This window comes from Rissa tridactyla, chromosome 16 (genome assembly GCF_028500815.1).
Source record: "Rissa tridactyla isolate bRisTri1 chromosome 16, bRisTri1.patW.cur.20221130, whole genome shotgun sequence".
In the NCBI taxonomy this organism is placed as follows: Eukaryota; Metazoa; Chordata; class Aves; order Charadriiformes; family Laridae; genus Rissa; species Rissa tridactyla.
Genome location: NC_071481.1, coordinates 3,421,725 through 3,442,493, shown reverse-complemented (window position 1 = coordinate 3,442,493; position 20,769 = coordinate 3,421,725). Strand labels below are relative to the sequence as shown.

Sequence of the window (20,769 nt, the reverse complement as noted above, 5' to 3'; positions counted from 1 at the left end):
TACAAACCTACTCATCAGTCCTCTGCTCTCCCAAATTCACCTCCTTCTGCAGAATCTGCAATTTGACAACTTGCCGTTTGGCACTCGGAAGGTCGTGTTACTTGTAACATTCACACTAAACCATTCAACTAGACAGCTTAAGGGTCAGGGATAATCATGTATGTTCTCCATGCTCCTGAACAACAACTCTTGCTCACGGTTGAACTGATGAATGATTGTGGGCCTGGGCCTGTGTTTTGCTGGTGGCCCGTGAGCTGCAGTTAGCCTAAAGCTGGGCAGTTGGCACCTCACTTCCCTTTACATGCAAGCAAGCATGTAAGGAACTCTCATTTTATTATTCGCTCAATCAACATCAAGAAAGGCATCATTTTGCTTTATCCTGCCCCAGTTAGGGTTTGAGGGCTCTGCATTTGTACGGAGTCTAGATCTGCAGCTTAGGAAATGGTCCATTTTATTAGGAAGCACGATTTTCAAAATGTAGACATGGGTCACAGAGTCTGGTCTGTGTCCCCTTTCCTTTTTAAGTTTAATACTAAATTGGCAATAAGTGTGTCCCAACTGGAGGCTAATTCCTGGAGAGAATGACTCTTACAAACACAGAAGTTCCTGTCTGGGACAGAGGAATATGCAGAGGACTTCAGGAGAAGAGAGACACGCATTCCTTATTACACAGCCTGTCAGGATGTTGCACAGCCACCCATTCACAGTAATTTAATGGTGGACAGAGGAGTATTTAATTTGCGTTTTGGAGAAGTTCTTGGACAGGCGGTTTTCCGTCCTGGAAAGAATCCAGCCCGTTTCTTCTCCCCCTTCATCTCTCGTCATCCTCTCCTGCCTGCCCCTCCCTCCTTCACCAGACACGCTCTCCTTTCAAAAAGTTACTGACCAGAAAATTGTCGAGGGCAACAGCCCAGCGAGGCGGTTAATCCCCGCTGTGGCAGGCCCGCTCCTGGAGGTTCCTGCCCTGTGCTTACCTCTGGGTGACCCCAGTGTTGGCAGTCAGGGAGGCAGGTGGAATGTTAAAGCAATCGCTTATGCTCCGGGCTGCTGGCGAGAGGCAATGAGAGCCCAGGCAGCAGCAGCGCAGGACTCTTCCTACCATCGGACACATGAGAGAGTAGATTTAGGATGTCAGAGGAACTTAACACGCCCTCCTCTTAATTAACTTGAAAGTAGGCGAGGGCTGTGACATCACATCTTACTGCAGATTTTCCCAGGATTTATTCAGGAGCAGATTTTGCAAAACAAACCTTATCTCTAGATCTTCTCCCCTCTGGCAAGTCACAGAACTCTTATCTGGCCTTAGGAAAATGATTTCAGGCAGAGTGGCAGGCTCAGTAGACACTGCATCCTCCTCTCCCAGAGGACTCGTTTAACTCTGGACTTAATCTGCTAATGAGACATGCCCTGAGGTCGGAGGGGAGTCAAAAGGAAGGTTTTAGCTGCTGTTGTACTAAGGCAAGACTTTCTAATAGAGGCCTGCACTGGCTACTTGCTGAAAGCCCCAAGTCTGACTGCAGCTTTAAATGCTGATTCTCACTGGAACGCAAGTGTTATGCTTTTGACTGCCACAAAATCAGATAAAGCCACTAATTTATATAAACTAGTCTAGATTGAAGCTCCTATCAACCACAGTATAGACATATGATCTATGCCTCCAGAGTCTTAGGCTTATTATTGGTGCAGGAGATGAGGTTAGAGCTAATTTTACATCATTTACAAGGCTATTTAACTTGTTTGGTCTGATTTTATAGCTAGCACAACTCAAGAACAGCAGCATAGGAATGTTGCCCTTTTACATCATCAGTTAATTTGGCACTGCATCTTCAGCAAACCCGCTGTGCTAGACATTATCCGTCCAGTAAACTAGACCAGTGTTGGAAAGGTGTCCCACAATAAAAGCATGTCTGAGACTGAACATGTGGCGTTTCGTGGCACTCCCCTTGGATTATCTGGGTTGTATTTTAGTACAGAATGGTTCACTTTTAGTCTTTTCCAACACAACAACGCTCACTGTGATTAGCAGATATAACTTCCATTCCAAAAGTTTCTGCATTTTACAATTCATGAAGCAATCCTCTGTATTAAATGAAGACACTGAAGATTAAAGTGTTGCAGGGAGACACAAAAGTGCCCTTCCCGCCTGATCTCATTATTGCTGCCTCCACAAATCAACCACAATTCCTCGCCACAGATCAGCTGAGATAGGAAGTAGTTGGTAGGTCAACACATTTCATTCCCCCTTTCAACCTCCTGCCTAGTCCAGTGAAACAAAAGTTGCTCTGTTGGAGTTGGTATCCGTAATTGCACAGACTGCTACCTTTGTTCAAACAGAGAAACCTTTCTGCACCCAATACTGAAAGTTCCTGCATACTTTTAGGAAGTATAAAGTGTAGATAATCCACTGAAGTATGTCAGTCTTATCCCCATATATTTACAAAGCCTGGTAGTACTAACTCACAGTTGGTCCTCTGAAGAAATGCATTCCAGTGTATCCCATAATCCTGGCAGAGTTTTGCATATCATGAGAACAGGAGGCTAAATCCTACAGCCTCAGAAGCGTCCATGTATTTTGCTTGTCAATGGCATAAGGGTTTTCTCCTCCACCCCTTCCCCTCTCTTGCCCCCAGGGCAGTCAGACAAGTTCTTTCAGGAGTCCTTCCTGGGAGAGGCCGCTAAAGACAGATTACGGGAGAGTGAAAGGTGTGGCCCTTCAGTGTGAAAAGCCAATCTTTGCTTTAGAAAGGAAAAAGAACCTTTTGATGCCTGAAGTAGGTCAAAATACTTAACCCAGCCCCTTAGTGACACTTGTATAAAAGTAAGCAAACAAAGCAGGCCAGTGGCAAAATTTTCACAGTTCCCCCAGTGGAAAGTGAATATCAAAGCTGCGAGGGACGGCTGTAAGAAAGATTACAGGTAAGCATGGGGGAACCAAGAGAGTAAACCCATTTACTTATTTTACACACAAGCTTTTCTAGATTAGTATTTAGGAGTTGCAAAGACATTATACTGTAAGAATTGAATTTAAATTTAATCCTGCCACCATGGTAAACTCAAAACACAGACTTTATTATAAACTGCTTTGAGCTAAGGCCAGGAGTAATATCCAGTAATGAGATTAAATGTTAGGTCTAAAGAGACTTCAGAGGGAGACTAAAAGAGTGAATTCCAATTCATTTAGTCTAGAGTCAGAACTTTCATTATTTTATATGTTGACTTAGCACTCAATGGGATTACTGTTATTCACCTAAACCACCACCAATTCCAATTGTACCCCCTTTTTTTCCTCTGAAGGAAACAAAACAGCACCTACAAAGTCTTAAAGAAGTATGTAAACACCTGTCTCCTATTCGATAGCGGCCTTCCTTGGAAAGAAAATCTGTAATTTTCTGTCTGCATACAGGCATTTAAGACCAGCTCCCTCTAAAGAAGTGAACAAATGCCTACTGTTCTCACAGTCAGGACTATTTAAGGACAGGTGGCCCCATGCTGACTTTTTTCCAGTGGTTTTTCCAATTGCTTTCGTCTGCAACATGAACTGCGACTCCAGACTGCCTTGGGAGCAGCACTTCTCGGCTCTGTGGTACCGACCAGTTGAGGAAGGGGAAGGGTTAGGGTTGTTTGCAAGAAGAGGTCACGCAGGAGTCAGCCTTTACAATCCTATTAACGCTGGGACAGGGTCAAATGGAGTGCACGTTCCAACAAAAGCACCAAGTGGCCACAAGCTGTCACCCTGCAAAGGTTCATGGAAGCATTTGTGGGGGAAAAACCGACAGATTTTAATGGTGAATGTCTGCCACACCATGTGTTAGAACCGGCCTCTGCTCCAGGGAACCAAAGCACACAAAGAAATATCCAGCAATAAAATTCTCTGGCTGCAAAGCAGAAAAAAGTGGCATATCTGGGGGGCGGGGAGAGGGGTAAGCTTTTTAAAGTTATGTATTCGGGGTAAGACTTTGAAGATTTCTACCAACAAAAATATAATACTCCATCCTATAAAAATAACTAGTGTGCTGCCGCCTCCATTTGCTTGGCATGCCATCTCTGTAATCCAGATTCATATAAAAATGTCCACAGAGATCTCAGGAAATTGTGGGGAGGGTAAATATGCAGGTGCAGAAAGCCCTTTAGTACTGCAAGCACAGCAGACAGGATGAAGGGATAGAAAGTCTGTAAATAACATTTCAAAGGAAAAAAAGAAATTGCTGCATCTGCCTGACAAAAATGCCATGCTCCAACGGGGCACTTCAGCATAGTGGAAGGTTTACTGTTTGTGCGTTTTCCTTCCAAAATGCTGCGTTATTATTTTTACTTACTGCACATACCTCTCAGGGTAAAGAGTTCTTCTCATGTGTCAGGTTAAATGTTCATATAATAGAGTTAAACATTTACTAGGACAGGAAGTTATGTTGACACTGAATGGTAAGAGCATTTGTTTTCATAAAGCTAAAAACAACCAAAAGCTTAGATTACAGGGTAATGGTAGAAGTAAGAGACAAGTGAAATTAAAAACGTGGATCCAACACAGTGTTACTTCCATCACCTGACTGGGTGAAAGTAACTCCTAAAATTGCCTGATTTGACCAACTGTTAACTGAAAAGTCTGCTACTTCTTAACTAACAAACTGGAAAAATCAGACTTAACATAAATTTATGGAAAAATAGAATTAAGGAGCTAAAAACTGGGGGCCGGTAGAACTGGATTATTTTTTAGAGTTTGCCTTATTATGTTTGAGATCATTTCTGTAACACAGTGCCTAATCTTGAAATGCTGAGCGGTTTTAACTTCTAGTGGAGAAGACTGGCCACTGCATCACCACCTTTGCGACAGCACCCAGAGGCTGCTAAGGCTAGTCCCCTTATAGCTTACAAAGGTGCCCATTATACTGAATTGCCAGTTTAGAGTAAAAAATTGTCAGTTTTAATTCTACAAGCCCTATAAAAAATAATAAATACAATTTTATCAATGAGATGCTATACTCAAAAGGTAACTTATTTAGCCTTCTGATGCTGGCCGGGTTGTGAACTTTGGCAGTAGCTTATGATTGCTGTATGTGAACTGGAGCTAAGTTTACTCCACATTGTGATGGAGATTTGTGAGAAGTCATTATATAGTCCCGTTACCAGTCAAGGGGACTTTGCATTTTGCTGTACTGTCACATTAGCAGAACCCAAAAGTAAGGTGGACAAAACAGTAAATATATTAAAAGCTCGGATGAATGAGGAAAGCCGTGAGGAATGTTTACAAGCCAGAGGAAGACACAGGCAGACAGACAACCCCAGCTCCTGTAGGAACATCACAGAAAAGGAAGAATAGGGGAAGTGTTTCAATTTGTTAAACTGGAAGAAGGCTTGCAACAAAAAACAGACATGGAAACCTAAGGATGAATAACATTTCTAATGCTGTCACTATAAACTGCCCTCCAGGAAGGCCTAAAATATGCTCCAGATCATCCACGTGCATAATATGATGTAACTCTTGACTAAAAAAATAATTTCTCCCATGAGGCTACTGGATAAGTACTGGGAGTTAAAATAGCCTACATTAAGTTCGTATATAAACTGAATGCTAGCAACGGCTCCAGACAAGCTTCCTTACAGGCCTCCTTTCTTTGCCTTCAGAAAAAGAGAATTGCTACTGTTTTAAAACCATCTAAAACTGTCAAAAGGAGCTTTTCTTGTAAGTATTTTAGTCAAAGAAATAAAGGATACTGATTAGAAGAATCTTCGATATTTAAATGCTTAACTGTTTTCCTATCTTTTTATCTACATTTCAAAATGTTATTTTTTTTAATGGTGGCTGTTGCTATGCAACAGGGCAGAATTTCTAAAGTCTATTCATCTGTGGTACAAATGACAGTTTTCAGGACACATTTAACTCTCTCAGCCTATTAAGTCAGTGGAGGAGGCTAGGAACGGGAGGACTGTAAGCTCCCAGGGCGTGCAGCCCCCAAAGGGGTACAGCATGGCTAAAAAGGGGCTTTCGCTGATTATACCATTTTCTTCAACACACTGTTAAGATGGATTACCTCCCCTGCTTATGAAAAATGTGAAAAGCAGCACAGGTCTAGTTAAATAAAATGATATCTAAATGTAGAAATGAAACATACGATAATTACTTTTATCCAGAAATGATCAATTCTAATCACATTCTGCTACAGTGATACTTATTTAAACTAGAGGGGCTGGTCAGGTAATCACAAATCAAGCTCTAGCATATTAATAAGTTACAGCTCCCTGGAAGTTACCATCCTTTGGATATGATTGCCCATCACATGCACACCTTTTAGGCTACTGCAATGCAAAATGAAGTTAATTCAATTCAATGTGAACATAAAATCAATTTAGGTATCACAGAACATGAGATAAGCTTTACTTTCCAGTGAAATAAACTATATCAAGTAACCTGGTCAGTAACTAAGATTTAGCTGAGGGGGAAGTAATATAATATTGAGGCATAATAATTCTGTAACGTGTTCAAAGCCGGTAAGAAGCACAGCTCTATGCAATAAGGGGTTTCTACCTACCAATAGACTGCAGAGCACTGGGGATCTGTAAACTACTTCACAGAAGTGTGTGAATGTAGCCCTAAAGAAAACAGGTCTATTTTTGGTTTGACTCACATTCACTGTAGAACAATCTTTACTGCCACTAAAAATATTTATAGGTACACAAAATAATTGGTAAAGACCAACAATTACTGTCCTTGTGGTATAATTTCAATGGCTAGTAGTTTTCTATCTTTTATTTTCCCTTTTAACTCAGGAAGAGAAAGTAAAATAAATTTACAGAAGTAAGATGCTTTTCTAAATTTCTGATGTTGCAAAAATACTGGACTAAAATAAGCTGATGACAGTGGTCAGACCCATCAGCACGGCACTTCCTCTGTGCGAGCGGTAAACAAGTGTAAGGATGTCATCAGGAGCTGGCTGACCCACTGCTGAACTCGGGGCTGGAAAGGAGCTGCAAGGTGCCAGATCCCTGCACACACACACACGTACCCGCACACACACACGTGTGTACACATCCACACAGGGCCCTGCAGCATAAACGGTGTCCTAGAGCAATCCACAAGAGCTGCACATCATCATCTAGGGAAATGAAACCCTGAAAAAGCCCTTTGATGGCTAAACGTTTTGCTTTTAAAGAGGCAAAGCTCTTGCTTCCATAAAGCTCACATTCAAATATAAACACAACACAGACAATAGTCTCTAAGGGGCCTGGATTAAAATCAAATAACAAGCAACACAAAGAACACTCTACAACATTGCACAATCAGCATATCTTAAAACCCAAAATCAAATAACTCAGTTCAGCGAGACAGGACTCCCGTGTTTCCCAAGAGGCTTGGAAATGTTCTTACATCATTTCTGACAGCTCACTGTGGTCAGAGCCAGCCCTGTTCTATTACCACTTTGGGAAAAAAGTATTTGTACCAGCTGGATGTCTTTAATATTCTACTTGGAAGCATGACCTCTTCTCTTTAAGGCAGTAAGCTGAGTTTTGTCCTCACTGGTAAGGGTTTTTTTAGGAGGTAGGGCACAGGGAATTTGAGTTTGTAGTCATCACAAAGCCAAGCTGCTGAAAGTGGATGTCAGGATTTCCCCTTCCCTCTCCAAACTACCGCAGCCAAGTCTCGCCCAGTGAATGTACTGATGGGAGAGACAAGGTGTCTCTGTTTACTACAAGCAAGGAGATTAACATGACAGATCTAAGACAAACACTAATTTAATCTTCACGTTGAAAATACCTGATTGTCAACTGTTATTGTTGACCCATTCTTTTTAAGGGCACGGAAAGGTGAACTGAGCAGTGCCTTTATAACAACATCTTCCACTCCCATTAATTTAAGTCTAGTATATTTGAGGGTTTTCTTAAGGTCCAGCACCCGGAGTGAAGAGATTATCTAACAATTTCTGCTTTCAGTTGAAGTGGTGCGAGCTTGTCCACTCCTCTGATATGAAGAAAATCTTGAAAATGTAACTTGGGCGTACCGGTGATTCAAAGGGCAAACAGAACGAAACCCCAACTATAACTACTTAAAAGATCATGCGTTTTTGAGTGTTAACTCCTGATTTCTGAACGTAGGCCTAGCTATATGGGAGACGTTTGCTGCCCAGTGAAGCTTCTAAGAAACACTGAAATAAGATTTTGTTCAGTGTTTGAAGTTTTCACCCACTGATACAGGTCGTCGCTCATAGAAACTTAGCGAGCAGCTTCGGTCCAGGACTTACTGGGAAAGAAGATGTATCTAAAAGACAACTACTGCCTGTCGATACAACCGGTGCAACACAGTATCCGTGCTGACCAGGAGAAGGAGCACTGACTGAATGAGAAGTCAGGCTTGAACTCCATTTGCACCTATTTTAAACGGCTGCTTCATGTAGATAAGGGATGAAATATATTAGCCAGGTCATACCAAAGGCACCACCCCACCTTTATATCGACTCTTTCTAACCTGTGGCTGAACAGATGTCATACTACAGGATAACCACAGCCCAGTATCTTTCCAGGCATCATTTTTATCCCACGTTGAAATATGTATAATTTTAAGTTGTTTATGTGTACTCAGAGGCACAAGTGCCACTGATTACGTACTGCGAGCCAGATTTATCTCCTAGTCCCATACGTAAAGCGGAACTGATTTCAGCAGAGCTGCATTTGTGCTTTCAAACAGCGTTTCACCGCGGTAAGTGGAGCACTGACACATTTGCTCAGGCAGTGTTAGACAACAGAAATCCCTATGTTAGTCAAAACAAGTGAGCTCTGGAGCGCTGTATTCAATAAATTGTAATTAAGAAGGTGGCAACATAAGGGTGGCTGTCCACAAAATCCTTTTGTAATTATGCATAGTTTATGGCTAAGCTAATAGGATGAACAATTTAAATTAGTTACAAACTCTGCCAAGGTACCCATTTATTCCCAAGTCTATTAATTAGAATCAATTTAATCCCCGCTGGGATAAAGGTCAAACAACATGTATTTGACCCTTTTCTACTGGCGTCAGTGTTATCAGCCAATGGATCTGGCAGTGCCTGGGTCTGACTTGTTCGACTCTTCAGCATGTTGACACGATGCTTTGAAGAACAGAGTCTGGGCCCAGCTAAAAAGATCTCTCTAGTAATTTCTGCTTTATATTCCTGATAAGCACACAGGTTTGAAAATTCCAGAGCTTGTTCTCTCTCGGTGGTCAGCTCCTGGGCTGTTGTTCTCTGTCTTTAAGATTTTTCCTTTTCAGTCTCCCTTTCCTACACAGTACCTTAAGGCAGCAACGGTATTAGACTTGTGTCTTCAGTTCAGTTCAGAAATCAATGTGAAAAATGAACTTTAACAACTAACAGACATCTGTTAATGGATTTTAAAACAAACACTCAAAATCAATAATCATTGGCTGACATTTCCAAACTGTCCAGAAGGAAAGACAGAATTTCTACACACTTATCCAATTTTATGGGAAGGAAATAAACAGAACTGTTGTCTTTTTTTCTTCTCCCCATAGTTCCTATAGAATTAACTGCCTACTTCTGTGGAGTTCATCATCATCGCCTATTTGTCCTAGTTATTTTCTTGGAAATAGTGTCATAATACTTTCATACCTCTCAGGTTACTCTAAGACTAAATTCCTGGTCTTGTCTGTGGTAGTATGATGTAAAATCAGCTAGTCCTTGATGGACTAATGTTGTGTATGTTCTCTTTGAATGTTGCTGATCTGTTTGAGGAATGAATAGACTCAGAGTCTATTCAGAGTTTTCCAAGTTCCTCCTTCATATTTTTACTATCCACTGCATAGTATCATCCTATCATGACAGGTTTCCACAGCAGGGTAAAAAAACCCCAAACTTCTAAACTTTTTAGTCAGAAGGCTTAGAAGTGTATGCAGTGCTTATGGTCACTCTTAAAGCAAATTGCTGTGCCAGACTAATCAGACATTAGCTCAACAGCATGTTTAATTCATTTTATAGCACAGTAAAAACTACGTTTATATGTCAGTGCTTCAGATGGAAACACTTCTACAAATCTGAGACAACGGTTTCCTAGCCTGTACCAGACTCACGACGTAAATGCAACAGAAATGCACAGCAGCACGTTTACAAGTCACTGTAGGTGATGAAACCACCTAATAAAATAGGGATGAATCACTTCAGATAAGTAAGATGAAACATCATAGACCAAAACCGTCTTGTCAGCCGTGAAATTCAGAAAAGCAGCCTTACTCCTTTCTTTGGTACAAATAAGACTAAGATCACCCAGCCACAGAATGGTTGAGGCTGGACGGGACTTCTGGAGGTCATCTGGTCCAACCCCCCTGCTCAAGATCGTATACCCGGTGTACTGCTTTGACTAGGTCAGCTCTCATGGTGAACCTCCCTGCCTCCTCTGCAAGCTTTCCAGATCCAAGCTTCTGTATTCACTGCTATCCCCATGTTACCACTCACCTTTCATTTAGCAGAAGAGCTCCTATTGCAGCCCTTCCTCCCAGCATTCACTTTTCAACCTTTGTGTTTTCCACCACACTGTCTGCATCTCTAAACATTCCCCAAAACTCTTTATTGTTGCTTTTCAAATCCCACCTTAAAACCTCCATTGCTGTGGTGCCTTTCCAAACACTTAAACACGGCTAAATGAGCGGTGCTGGAACCACTTGCTGTACAACCCCCATCGGTACAGACTTCTGTGTTTCTATTCAGCTGTTGCCTTTTGGTGTGTATCTACATTGTAAAACCCGAGGTAGGCATTTTTCTGTTGTCCTAATACAGCACATTTAGCATCTTTATGCTGAATAATTTCTGGTGCATGCGTGGGTTTCTGAGGCTCTACAACAACATTAATATATAACCTCATCTTTAAAATTTACCTCAAGATTTCCTACAGCATAGACACATCCTTATATTTTGTGGGAAGCCTCATTTAATTGTCTCGATGCCAGTCTTAAGCATTTTTAAAAGTGCTGGATTTTGATGTGCCAACACAGCCCGGTCTCACTGGGACAATATTTTCACATGACATCACTGTACCCTGATGCGAGATGACAAGCCTGTTACTCGCAAGTTCCACTTCTTGTTAACATTATTTATTCTCCTTACAACATACTCAGTAACAAAAGACAGGTATGTTCTAAATTATAAGTTAAAACAGCTCCAGCCAGAATGCTGCTTCAGAGGCACCAATGGATCTGATGTCTGATAAATCCTGGCGGCGCTTGCCAAGCAGTGACACTTACTCAGCGTGTTATTCAAACCGCCGGCCTTGGCACTGGCACACACAACAGGCTTAATGCCGTCGAAGCCTGGGACGTGAAACAAGAGTTCTTCTGCCCATCCTTAAATTCAATCAACAAGGAAGTGGGCTGCCAGCAGGAAGCCATTAAATAAAGTTGCTGTCAGTATATAATCTTTATCGAAAGAAAGCCTTTCTAGAGACCATAAAGCAACTCAATCAGATCTGTGCTCTCACAGTTCACCAAAAGTTCCAAATTAATGTATTATTTTGCATGACATGGAAAACCATTCACTCCCCAATTCTTCTCGTGTACTTCTGGATACTGCTAAGTTATGACATGCTCTAATAGTTTGCTGTAAGATTAAGTGCTTAAATTTAAATAAGATTAAAGTAGTCTTATTTAAAAATATGCCTGAAACTGTTCAGTTCCTATGTTTTTTTCTTCAATCACACACACATCAGGAGAGATTACCTAGAACCTGATATTTGCACTATGGGTAAATATACTCATTATACTACAATACATACAACATAGAAAATGCAAAATTTCCTTTTAGGAAAGTAAAAAAAAAACCTTTTTCATTTTGAGACATGCCAGATTGCCTTTTCAAAATGGCTAGTTACTTATTTGCATTGCTAAACTACTACGGAGAAATCCAGTAGATACATGGCCTGTATGTCATTCTGGTATCTCCACAGGACATAAAAAGCATTCAGGATGTGGACAGATGCTCTCTTGACAAGATTGTCTTAGTACTGGCATCTAAAATTATATATGTAAAATTTATACTGAGCCTTTTCGAAATTACTATACACCAGGCCAACTCCACATCTGTTTGTGCAGTACATTCACATACTGCATTTGTATTGGGTAAAGTACAGCAGAACTGTGTCCATTTCTTTTATAAACATCATTTTAAAGGCTTTATGATTTCATTACGTTAGATCACGGTGCCTGTTAAAAACAAGCCCATGGTGATTAATCACATTCTGTGAAAAACCAGTTCCTCTCAGCTCTGGAATTATGTAATTTAAAATCAGCACTTTTCCATATATCAGAACTAATCTCCTCTGGGGTGGCCAGATCAGGCCTATTCATGTTCTGAACTCAAGAGTGAATTGCAAGATACTCAGAAATCAGTTATTACTTGCAGAATACAAGTGTTTTCTTGATGCCTGGCCCAGCCGCAGGGGATTAAAAACCTGACAGACAGCAAGCAGGAGGGTAGGTATGCTATTGCATCCCCTCCCCACTCTTCCAGCACATTATCAGAAACTGTACACCTTCATACATGACAAAAGAAATGTTTTCAGGTTTGGAACACTACAGCCCATCTGGGTGGAACTCTGTGGCAGATTAACATTCCTGTGCGTTAAAAATTCAATGTCAGGTGGTTCTTCAAGCAAGATACAGTTTAGTCAGAGTATTCTACAGGTCCTGAAAGTGAAGTCACAGATGAATATTTGAGAGTGACCAATATTTTAAAAGACATTTTAGATGAAGAACTCTTACTGAAGTGCATGTGAGATACCAATAGCTTTTGTCCTACACCTTAAAAAAGGTCACAGCTCTGAATGACTTTTAGCAGCAGTCTCAGTATTTTGCCCTCACTTCAGGAGATTAGTATTAATTCCATTTCCACCTCTAGTCACAATGAAATTTATCTTTTATCAGAGAGCATTGGTATGCGCTGTAAAGAAGTTTTTAAAGGTATATATAAATTCATACAAACCGGGACAATCATATGTCAACATGATTCATAAAGATCAAAGTGAAATATTCATAGCACTACAGACGCAGTTTGTGTAGGTAATGTGGGAGGAGCATGCCGTTGTAGAAATTCATTTCAAAACTTGCCAAATTTTCCATTACTGGGAATACAAGGCTAAATTCTAAGACCTGATACCATTTTTTACATAACCTCTCCGAAATACTCTCAACCTAAACAGAATTTATAGCCTAAAATCTCACTCAGATGAAACTCTCCAACTATACATGGCTCTCAAGCACCTGCAATTCCTCTGAGGTTTTTAGTTCTGTTGGATTCAATGGAACACAAACAGGCTCTGGGTTTCAGCAGCAGTGGGGGCTTGCGCACCCCTTGTCCCTTCCTCGCTGCTCCTTCCTCCACCGATTTCCTATTACCATCCCAATTGTAGCTGAACTGAAAGAGGATAGCACACTCAAACGACAGGCTATCTTCCTAAATGAAGACATTAAGGTCTGACTTTGAAAATCTTGTGAAAGTAATGATGGAAAGAACAGTTGAGATTTCAGGTTTGGGTTTTTTTCTAGCCTGAATAAAATCAGGAGTGATGTAAGCAAAATACAAATCAAACTGACAACAACAACAACAAAGTCTCTGGTCAATTTTCAAAGCAAAAGTTTTCAAGTAACGCCTTCAGGATCTTTCTTCACTATCCCAAAATAATCACTGCATTATTGCATTTGTGGCACTCTACAGCTGCCCATCACATTGCCATCCTGTTAAAAGCACCTCGCAGACTTGCAGACGTAATTGTCTAGACTCCAGTGCTGACAGAGCGAGGTCATGGCTATCAAGCGGTACATTCCATGCAAGAGCGAAGTTTCCGTTTCTTGTTTTTGTTGGTGATACAAGCTCCTTGCCATCTAGCAAGGTCTCTTGTCTGTCCTGATATTCCAGAGTGCTTACCTCACCCGCTGCACAAGCATGCAATCCCTTTGAGTCGCAGAGTCTCCTGCGCTACAGAGAGTGAACGTCCAGAGGACAAAACAGTGAAAGGAGAGATCTTTTGGGTATTTACGAGATCATTTCTTGCATGGTGATGAATGTGAAGAACTCTAAACAAGGTTAATAGGAATTGTTCAACTCTTCTCTGCAGTACTGTCACACCAACACAAGGCCAGGGCTGCCCCTGACCCCTTTGGCGTTTCGGAGACATCTCTAATGCCAGAACACCCCATAGTCCCTAACAGCCCTCTTGTTTATTCATCAATAGCTACAGTTACCAAAAAGGCAAACATAGCACAGCTGGAAGGGGGAAAAAAACCCAAACACAACAAACCCAAAAGCAAAACTGGAAGACAAAATATACATATTTTGAAAGAAACAGATCACAGCGATGATCACAAAGGAACACGGGAACAGCACTGCTGTGTAAGATCCCTTGTGGATCTGCTACTGAAGATCCACACTGCTGATTTCTGAGCCCAGAGCCCCCAGCGTTAATAACAAACCTAATGAAAACCAGTGGCTTTTGACCAGTCTCCCAACAGGAAAGGCCTAAACAATTATGCCAAAGTCACTGTCAGATAACCTTGAATATTAAAATAGATACTAGAGTTGGAGAATCAGTTTCTATCATGTAATTATATCCTTTTCAGTTACTTTTATTAGGTTTTGCCGACACATAATAATCCAGAATGCCTAAGAACGAAGTATCTCTTTCCTGTTCAATCAGACCCCAGATTAAGTAATCTGTGAACAAAGTAAATGAAAATTACAAGGAAAATTTTTAGACATCAAGGACATGTCCTAAAAGGAAAGAAATAGCAAGATATACAAATGACATATAAAAAACATACAAATCAAAACTTCATCACTGGAGATCATCAAAACCAGGGCTGACAGCTCTCTGGCAAGGGCACTGTAATAGAAAATGCTGTAGGAAAAGCAAATGGCTTAGAGGAAACCAGAAGCATTTTCCAAGCCTAACCACCAGTGAATGAACCCATTCAGCCCCTACACCCCCCTGACCACTCACATCTGTAGAGGGTTGTTCCTCTACACAAGAAATATTGTTCAAAGGGGCCAGTCTTCCCAATATTAACTCCATTATACAGTATATTCTTTGCAAAACACATTAGGGTTTAGAAGTGGACTTTCATTTCATAGGCATTAAATCATAAACTCATAAAAATATCTCCTTCTCCCTTTTCATTAACCCACATATACTCTGCGGTTTTGGCTAACCACAGAATATCAAAAGCTAAAAGCCTTAACAAAGCTACTGAGGCAGAGGTGATGCTGTGTTGGTCAAATACTTTTAAGGTGTAGCCAAAATTCTCAAGAGTTAAAGCCAACAATAGTGAAAATTTTGAATTTTGCAAGCAACCAAGAAGGAATTGAAACCAAAAAAGTACATTTCTCCAGCAATTCAGTTGCAGCAAAGTAACTCCTCAGCCGGCACTTCTGAATCTGGACACATCTCTGGGGAACAGCATAAAAGTTGAATTACAATACTTGAGTACTTCCGGAGAAAATTCAATGCTATTCATCCCTCATAATAACACTAACATGTCCAGTATCATCTGTAAACCACTCTTTCTCTGCATACAGCAAATTTACATGCTTTTGTTTTTTCCAGAAGTGCTACAGGAAGCATTTAAATACACAATGCCTCCCACGACCAAGCAGTTTTTGAAAACTTCTACTGGAAAGTAAAAATACACTATGGATCCTTTGACCTCTTAGTGTACACCTGAACAGCAACGATCTAATGATTAAAGTCTCTCTTTGCCTAAAAATCACTGGTAGTCTTAATTGAAAAAACTAGAAGACAGGCACTTCTGTAACCGAAAATACAACTGACACCACTTTGTCCCCTTATTGGCCATTTCATCAGAGAGGCCAATGAACAACCATGAGAACGTCACCTTAGAAGGAAACGTCTCCTAGAGATTTATTTGTCCAAGTCATCTTTGAGGCGCAATGGCAGAGCGATGGACTTAAAAGAACAGGGGTAGGGAACGGGAATCAGGATGGATTTACATGATCACGCCCAAGAGAGTTCCATTCTGTTGGACTGAGAATTTCAGTCTTCATGCTCATCTATCAAGCAGAAGACACTGTATTTCCATTTGTGTAAACCTTTTTTTGACTTATTTCTTGCCATCTTCATAGCTTTAAATGCAAGAACGAATTTTACAGTAAAAAAGTTGCAGATGTGACAATTTGTAATCTTATTGAGATACAACACTTGTCATCTTATGTGAAAACTGCTCAGATACATCTCATTTGTGATCAACAAAACCAGCCCCTGAAAATGAAGATAGAGTGTAAGATGAAATCCAATCCAGTCTGATTATCAGAGGAAATGTCATATGCTAACAGTCTCAACTAACCTATCTTTCAGAAGATTCTAATCTCAAAAATATGGTTATATATCGCCGCCTACCTCCAAAACTCCGCCACTATGTCTGTGTGCACACGCGCTGTGATGACTTTTTCAAGATGTACTGCACACCCACTATTAGAATCTGAATCTCTGTGTTGCTGTTTCTGTTCACCTCTATGTAACACTGTGCTTGGCCTCAGAATTTCACACCTTCGGTGGAAGTGTTTTTCTAAACTTGGAATACTGTCACTACGCCATCTGATAATCGGAACCTGTTATAAATTATTAATTATGATCAATAATTCAAGCTTTGCATATCATTGTAAAACAGTTAACTGCATATGAAGACCACAGAAAAATAGAATAGTTAATTTTCACAAGCCTTATTGAAAGACAACTTGCTTGCCACTTCAAGTCTTTTTTGTTTGTTTTTGATCATCTGAGGCAAAGCATAAAATCGAGGACTGGTGCCAGAGAGGTCTTGCATTCTACATGGAAACTGCGTTACAGTCACAAAGTTAGGGTTGAGCACAGAAGGCAGGAAAGAAATGAAATCTCACAGCAAAGGGAATGGAAACTACCACATCTGGGTAAAATTGTCGTTAAGAACGTTAAGGAAGAAAAGGATAAGCCTGCTTGAGTGTTGCAGGGAAAATGTGCCACTACCAAAGGCAGAAAGGCAGTGCCACTACCAGAGAGGATCAAAACTTGCCAAGTGCCATATTTGATTTACTGGATAGCCATGATATAACTGAAAGGAGAATCTAATTCAAATTCAGTAAAAGCAAATACTGAAACACCTCATGACAGACATGAAAAAAACCCATAAGGTAAAAACCCCCAAAGTTCTAAACAGTAACTAGCAACGACACAGCATTTCACAACATCATATGAGACAAGTACAAAGGTTCCCAACAATTATTCTCATTGATTCTTTCCTTCTAAGACATGTAGAGATTTTATAGCTCAGACATACCAATGAACTACAGTCTACATCTGTTAATAGTGATTTCATCCTCAGTGCTGTATCTTAAATAGCTCCCTCTCCTTTTGCCCCATGTCACCTGGTTCATGAGGACTGACTGCCATTGTTCAGCTTCCAGCTGAACTGCAGCTAAGCGGCGCTCGGATTAGCTGTAGAAATGGTGGTACGTTAATACCAGAGCTTAGCATAGCAACCAGCCGGCCTAAATAAATAAATAATGAAGCATGGTGTTCTAACAGATAATATAAATACACTTTCAGCAAATTGCTTGGGTCCAAAGGTCAGTCAACTTGTTTGCTCTGCCTCCAAGAATTTGTAAATCTCAACATGATGTTTAAACATAAGCATATATAAACATCAAAGTTCAATTCTGACATATTTTACACCTCAAAGTTGTATGCCAGAAGAGCTCTATACCACACACAGAAAACTGTGGTGCATGTGTAAGGAAGTGACAAAACACTATCCCAAACTAAATGCAAATTTTTCTTTAAATATCCTTTCATTCTGTGTTTCTCTTCCTCTTTATTCTCCATTCATCCTCTCTCACAGAGAGAACTATTTATGCAGCTGTCTAATTTCACAATTCCTCCCTTTCATTACCCATTAAGGGAGAGATGGAACTTTAAATCTCAAGCCTCGTTTCAGGGTGTGTGTGGTTTTTGTATTCTTGATTGATTCACACATATGGAGACACCTATACTTATAAAAACACAAAGTTTCAAGGTAAACCACCAGTTCGTGAGCTAGAGAATGGTCACACCAGCCACACTGGCATTTCTAGGCAGCTGTGCGGACAGACCAGTCTCTCAGCCTCTCTCCGTTCCCCTCTTTCCTAAAGGAAACGAGCAAACAGTCTCACAGCTCCCACTCACGTTGTGCTTTTCTTCCTTGCTGGGGTCTCATTCACCTTACCTTTGAACAGCTCTGGGCTGGCAAAAAGCAAAATACAGGGGACTTCAGAAAGCACAAGAAATTAATTTCACAGATGGAAAACCATCAGGGTGAAAGTGAACCCTTCTGCCCACGTTCCTGAGAGAATGCATTACTAGGACGGAGAGCCAGAACCCTCCTGCACACAGTGTTTTCCTCTTTCTGAGCCAAGCCCCTCTCCCGTGGGGCGACACGTGCGGCAGCGGCAGCCTGGCTGTGCCCCAGGAGAGCTAAAGGTGTGCTCAGCCTGGAAGGCTGGAGCCGGCAGTCGGCTGCCCCCCTCTCTGCTTGTACACGGTCCCAGGAACCAGGGCTGCCAGAAAGCAGCCTAGTAAACAGAAATGCAAGTGAGCACTAGCTTCACGCATGGCAATCACATAGCTCTCCTCTCCCTGCCACAGGAATCCCAGGCTGGAGCAAAAACCAATCCTTTGTCAGCAGAGGAGAACTCACGAGGGGGCCCCTTTCTCACCTTGACATTTTCTTAGATGAGATGAGGAGGCAGGATGCAGGGAAGGAGCGGGCAACTTCTGAAATGTCAGACAACATAATGGCTCAGCACGCCAGGGTTTTGCAAAACAAGTGCCCCTTCTCCCCTTGCACCTTCCCAAAGTGACCCCATCAGTCCCACCTAGAGGTGAGGGAAAAGGCTTTCAAGTCTTGGAGTCGGAGGACTCCCCAGCAGAGCAGCAGGTGGGAGCTTCCTCCCCCCGTCCCCTCCATGCCGGTGCTCACCTTTCTGGCTCCTCGTTTAGCAAACTCCCTGGCCAGATGGCGGCCGATGCCTCTGCCGCCTCCGGTGATGAGCACGTTCTCCCCAGACAGGTCTCGGAGCTTGGGCGGCAGCACCATGCACACGGCAGCCTTCACCACCAAATAAACCATCTGCACGGGGAAAAGCAGCAAAGCGCCCAGCCATTTCCAAATCATCCTCTTGTTCCAGGCAAGTCAGGAAGGCAAAATTCTCTTCCAACCCTTCACAAAACCAAGTTAACAGAGAAAGAAAACCAATACCCTTCATGCACCCCCAGACGGGTGACAAGTCTTCAACCCCCTTCCAAAACTTGGGGGCAAGAGATTCTTGGACTGGAAAAATCCTTCTCTCCCCCTAAAAAAAATGGGGTAGGAGTAAAGTAGTGCAGAAGACCAAGTCAATCCCCTGTTTCTTGATCGGTGTCCTCTGGGATTGTCACATGCAGGTAAAACGGTTTCCTTGCTTTTTAACTGGAAGACAGTTTTTTTTTAAATTAAAAGAGAGAGAGAAAAAGTACAATTAAAAGTAACCATACATCCCTCCGCTTCCAAGACCGACATAAAAATCCAGTATCCAAATGGAAGGTTTTTATACTTAGAAAAATAAAATAAAGCAGCCTATGTCTCCAAATTTCAGCCTGCAGTGCCTTCCAGGCAGCTCATTTCTATTCTTAGACTCAGGAAATTGCTTAAATAAGACAGAATTGCCAGGACCTTCTTTTAAAGAAAGGCTCTATTCAGGGCAAGGTTGTTGTTTTTGTTTTAATATCTATAAATATCTATAGGCGTTCAGTCCTGAGCCGGTTGCAAAGGTTGAGCTGATAACCGCCTCTCTCTGTCCCCTCTCCTGGTTTTTGCACTTGGAGTATCTGTGATCACAGAGCAGGAATTACGCCGTACACTATTTCAGCTCTGGCTCTTACTCATTTCTCCCTATTGCTCTCTCTGCCTATCACAGCCGCGGCGCTGGGGAGTTTTTATACCCCATTAAGCCTGATTGACAGTTAAAGTGTCGGGGAGATTTCACTACTGTTTCTGTGAGTGGCTGGCTCTGCTCTCCCCTCCCCCGGAGCGAGCCGGGAGCCGCCGCACATCAACTCACACACGCAGGGCTGGGGCGACCGCCGGCTGCCGGGCGGCGAGTTGGGGCTCGCTGCGAGCCGCCCTGGGCTCGCTGCACGCCACCCTGGGCTCGCTGGAAGCAGCCCTGGGCTCTCTGTAAGCAGCCCTGGGCTCGCAGCCGGCACCGAGGCAGGCTGTCACCGAGCCAGGCAGCCCCTGCCTCCTCCCTAACGTGCCCACGGCTACAAGAAGGTGCTGTGGTCTGACCTGAGCCCGGGGAAAAGCAGTTCCAGGAAGAGCCCGGGTTAAGGCTGGGTGGAAGGGAGCCATCTCTGCCTGACGGGGCTCTGCCGGGGAACTGCGAGCCCAAGATAAGACGAAAAAACGACTTTCAGCCCTACGTTGCCCAGCTAAATCCAGCCTAGGCTGATCATCATCAAAATCTATTACCGTTGGACCAAGGTTTTTGTGGACAGCGTGACAGCTCATGGATTTTCCAAGCTCGCATTGCTGAAAACTAGGGGTTTAGTAGCGAGGCAATAAAAAAGGCCGGTTCTGAGTGAGGGAGGGAGACTCACTTTCTCACAACAAAAGGTAGTTTTTTTCCTCTCCTTGTCCAAGACTTTTTTTGTCTGGTTACGAGGGCAGAGTTGCAACACAGGAAGGTCTCCATAGCACTTTAAACTATGTTGTAAGTGGAGAAAGGGCAAAGTGTA

At 42.1% G+C, this 20,769-nt stretch overlaps 1 protein-coding gene across 4 annotated transcripts in view; it reads right to left on the bottom strand.

The window, feature by feature from the left end:
• Nucleotides 1–20,124, bottom strand: part of DHRS3 (dehydrogenase/reductase 3) — a 31,703-nt gene extending 11,579 nt beyond the window's left edge. The window contains exon 1 of one of the 4 annotated variants that reach the window (XM_054222337.1): nucleotides 18,974–20,124. In XM_054222337.1, coding sequence (XP_054078312.1) covers nucleotides 18,974–19,168 — 195 coding nt within the window. In that variant the 5' untranslated portion in view covers nucleotides 19,169–20,124. The other 3 variants (XM_054222341.1, XM_054222340.1, XM_054222338.1) reach the window with 3 other exon arrangements.
• Nucleotides 20,125–20,769: the final 645 nt, after the last annotated feature.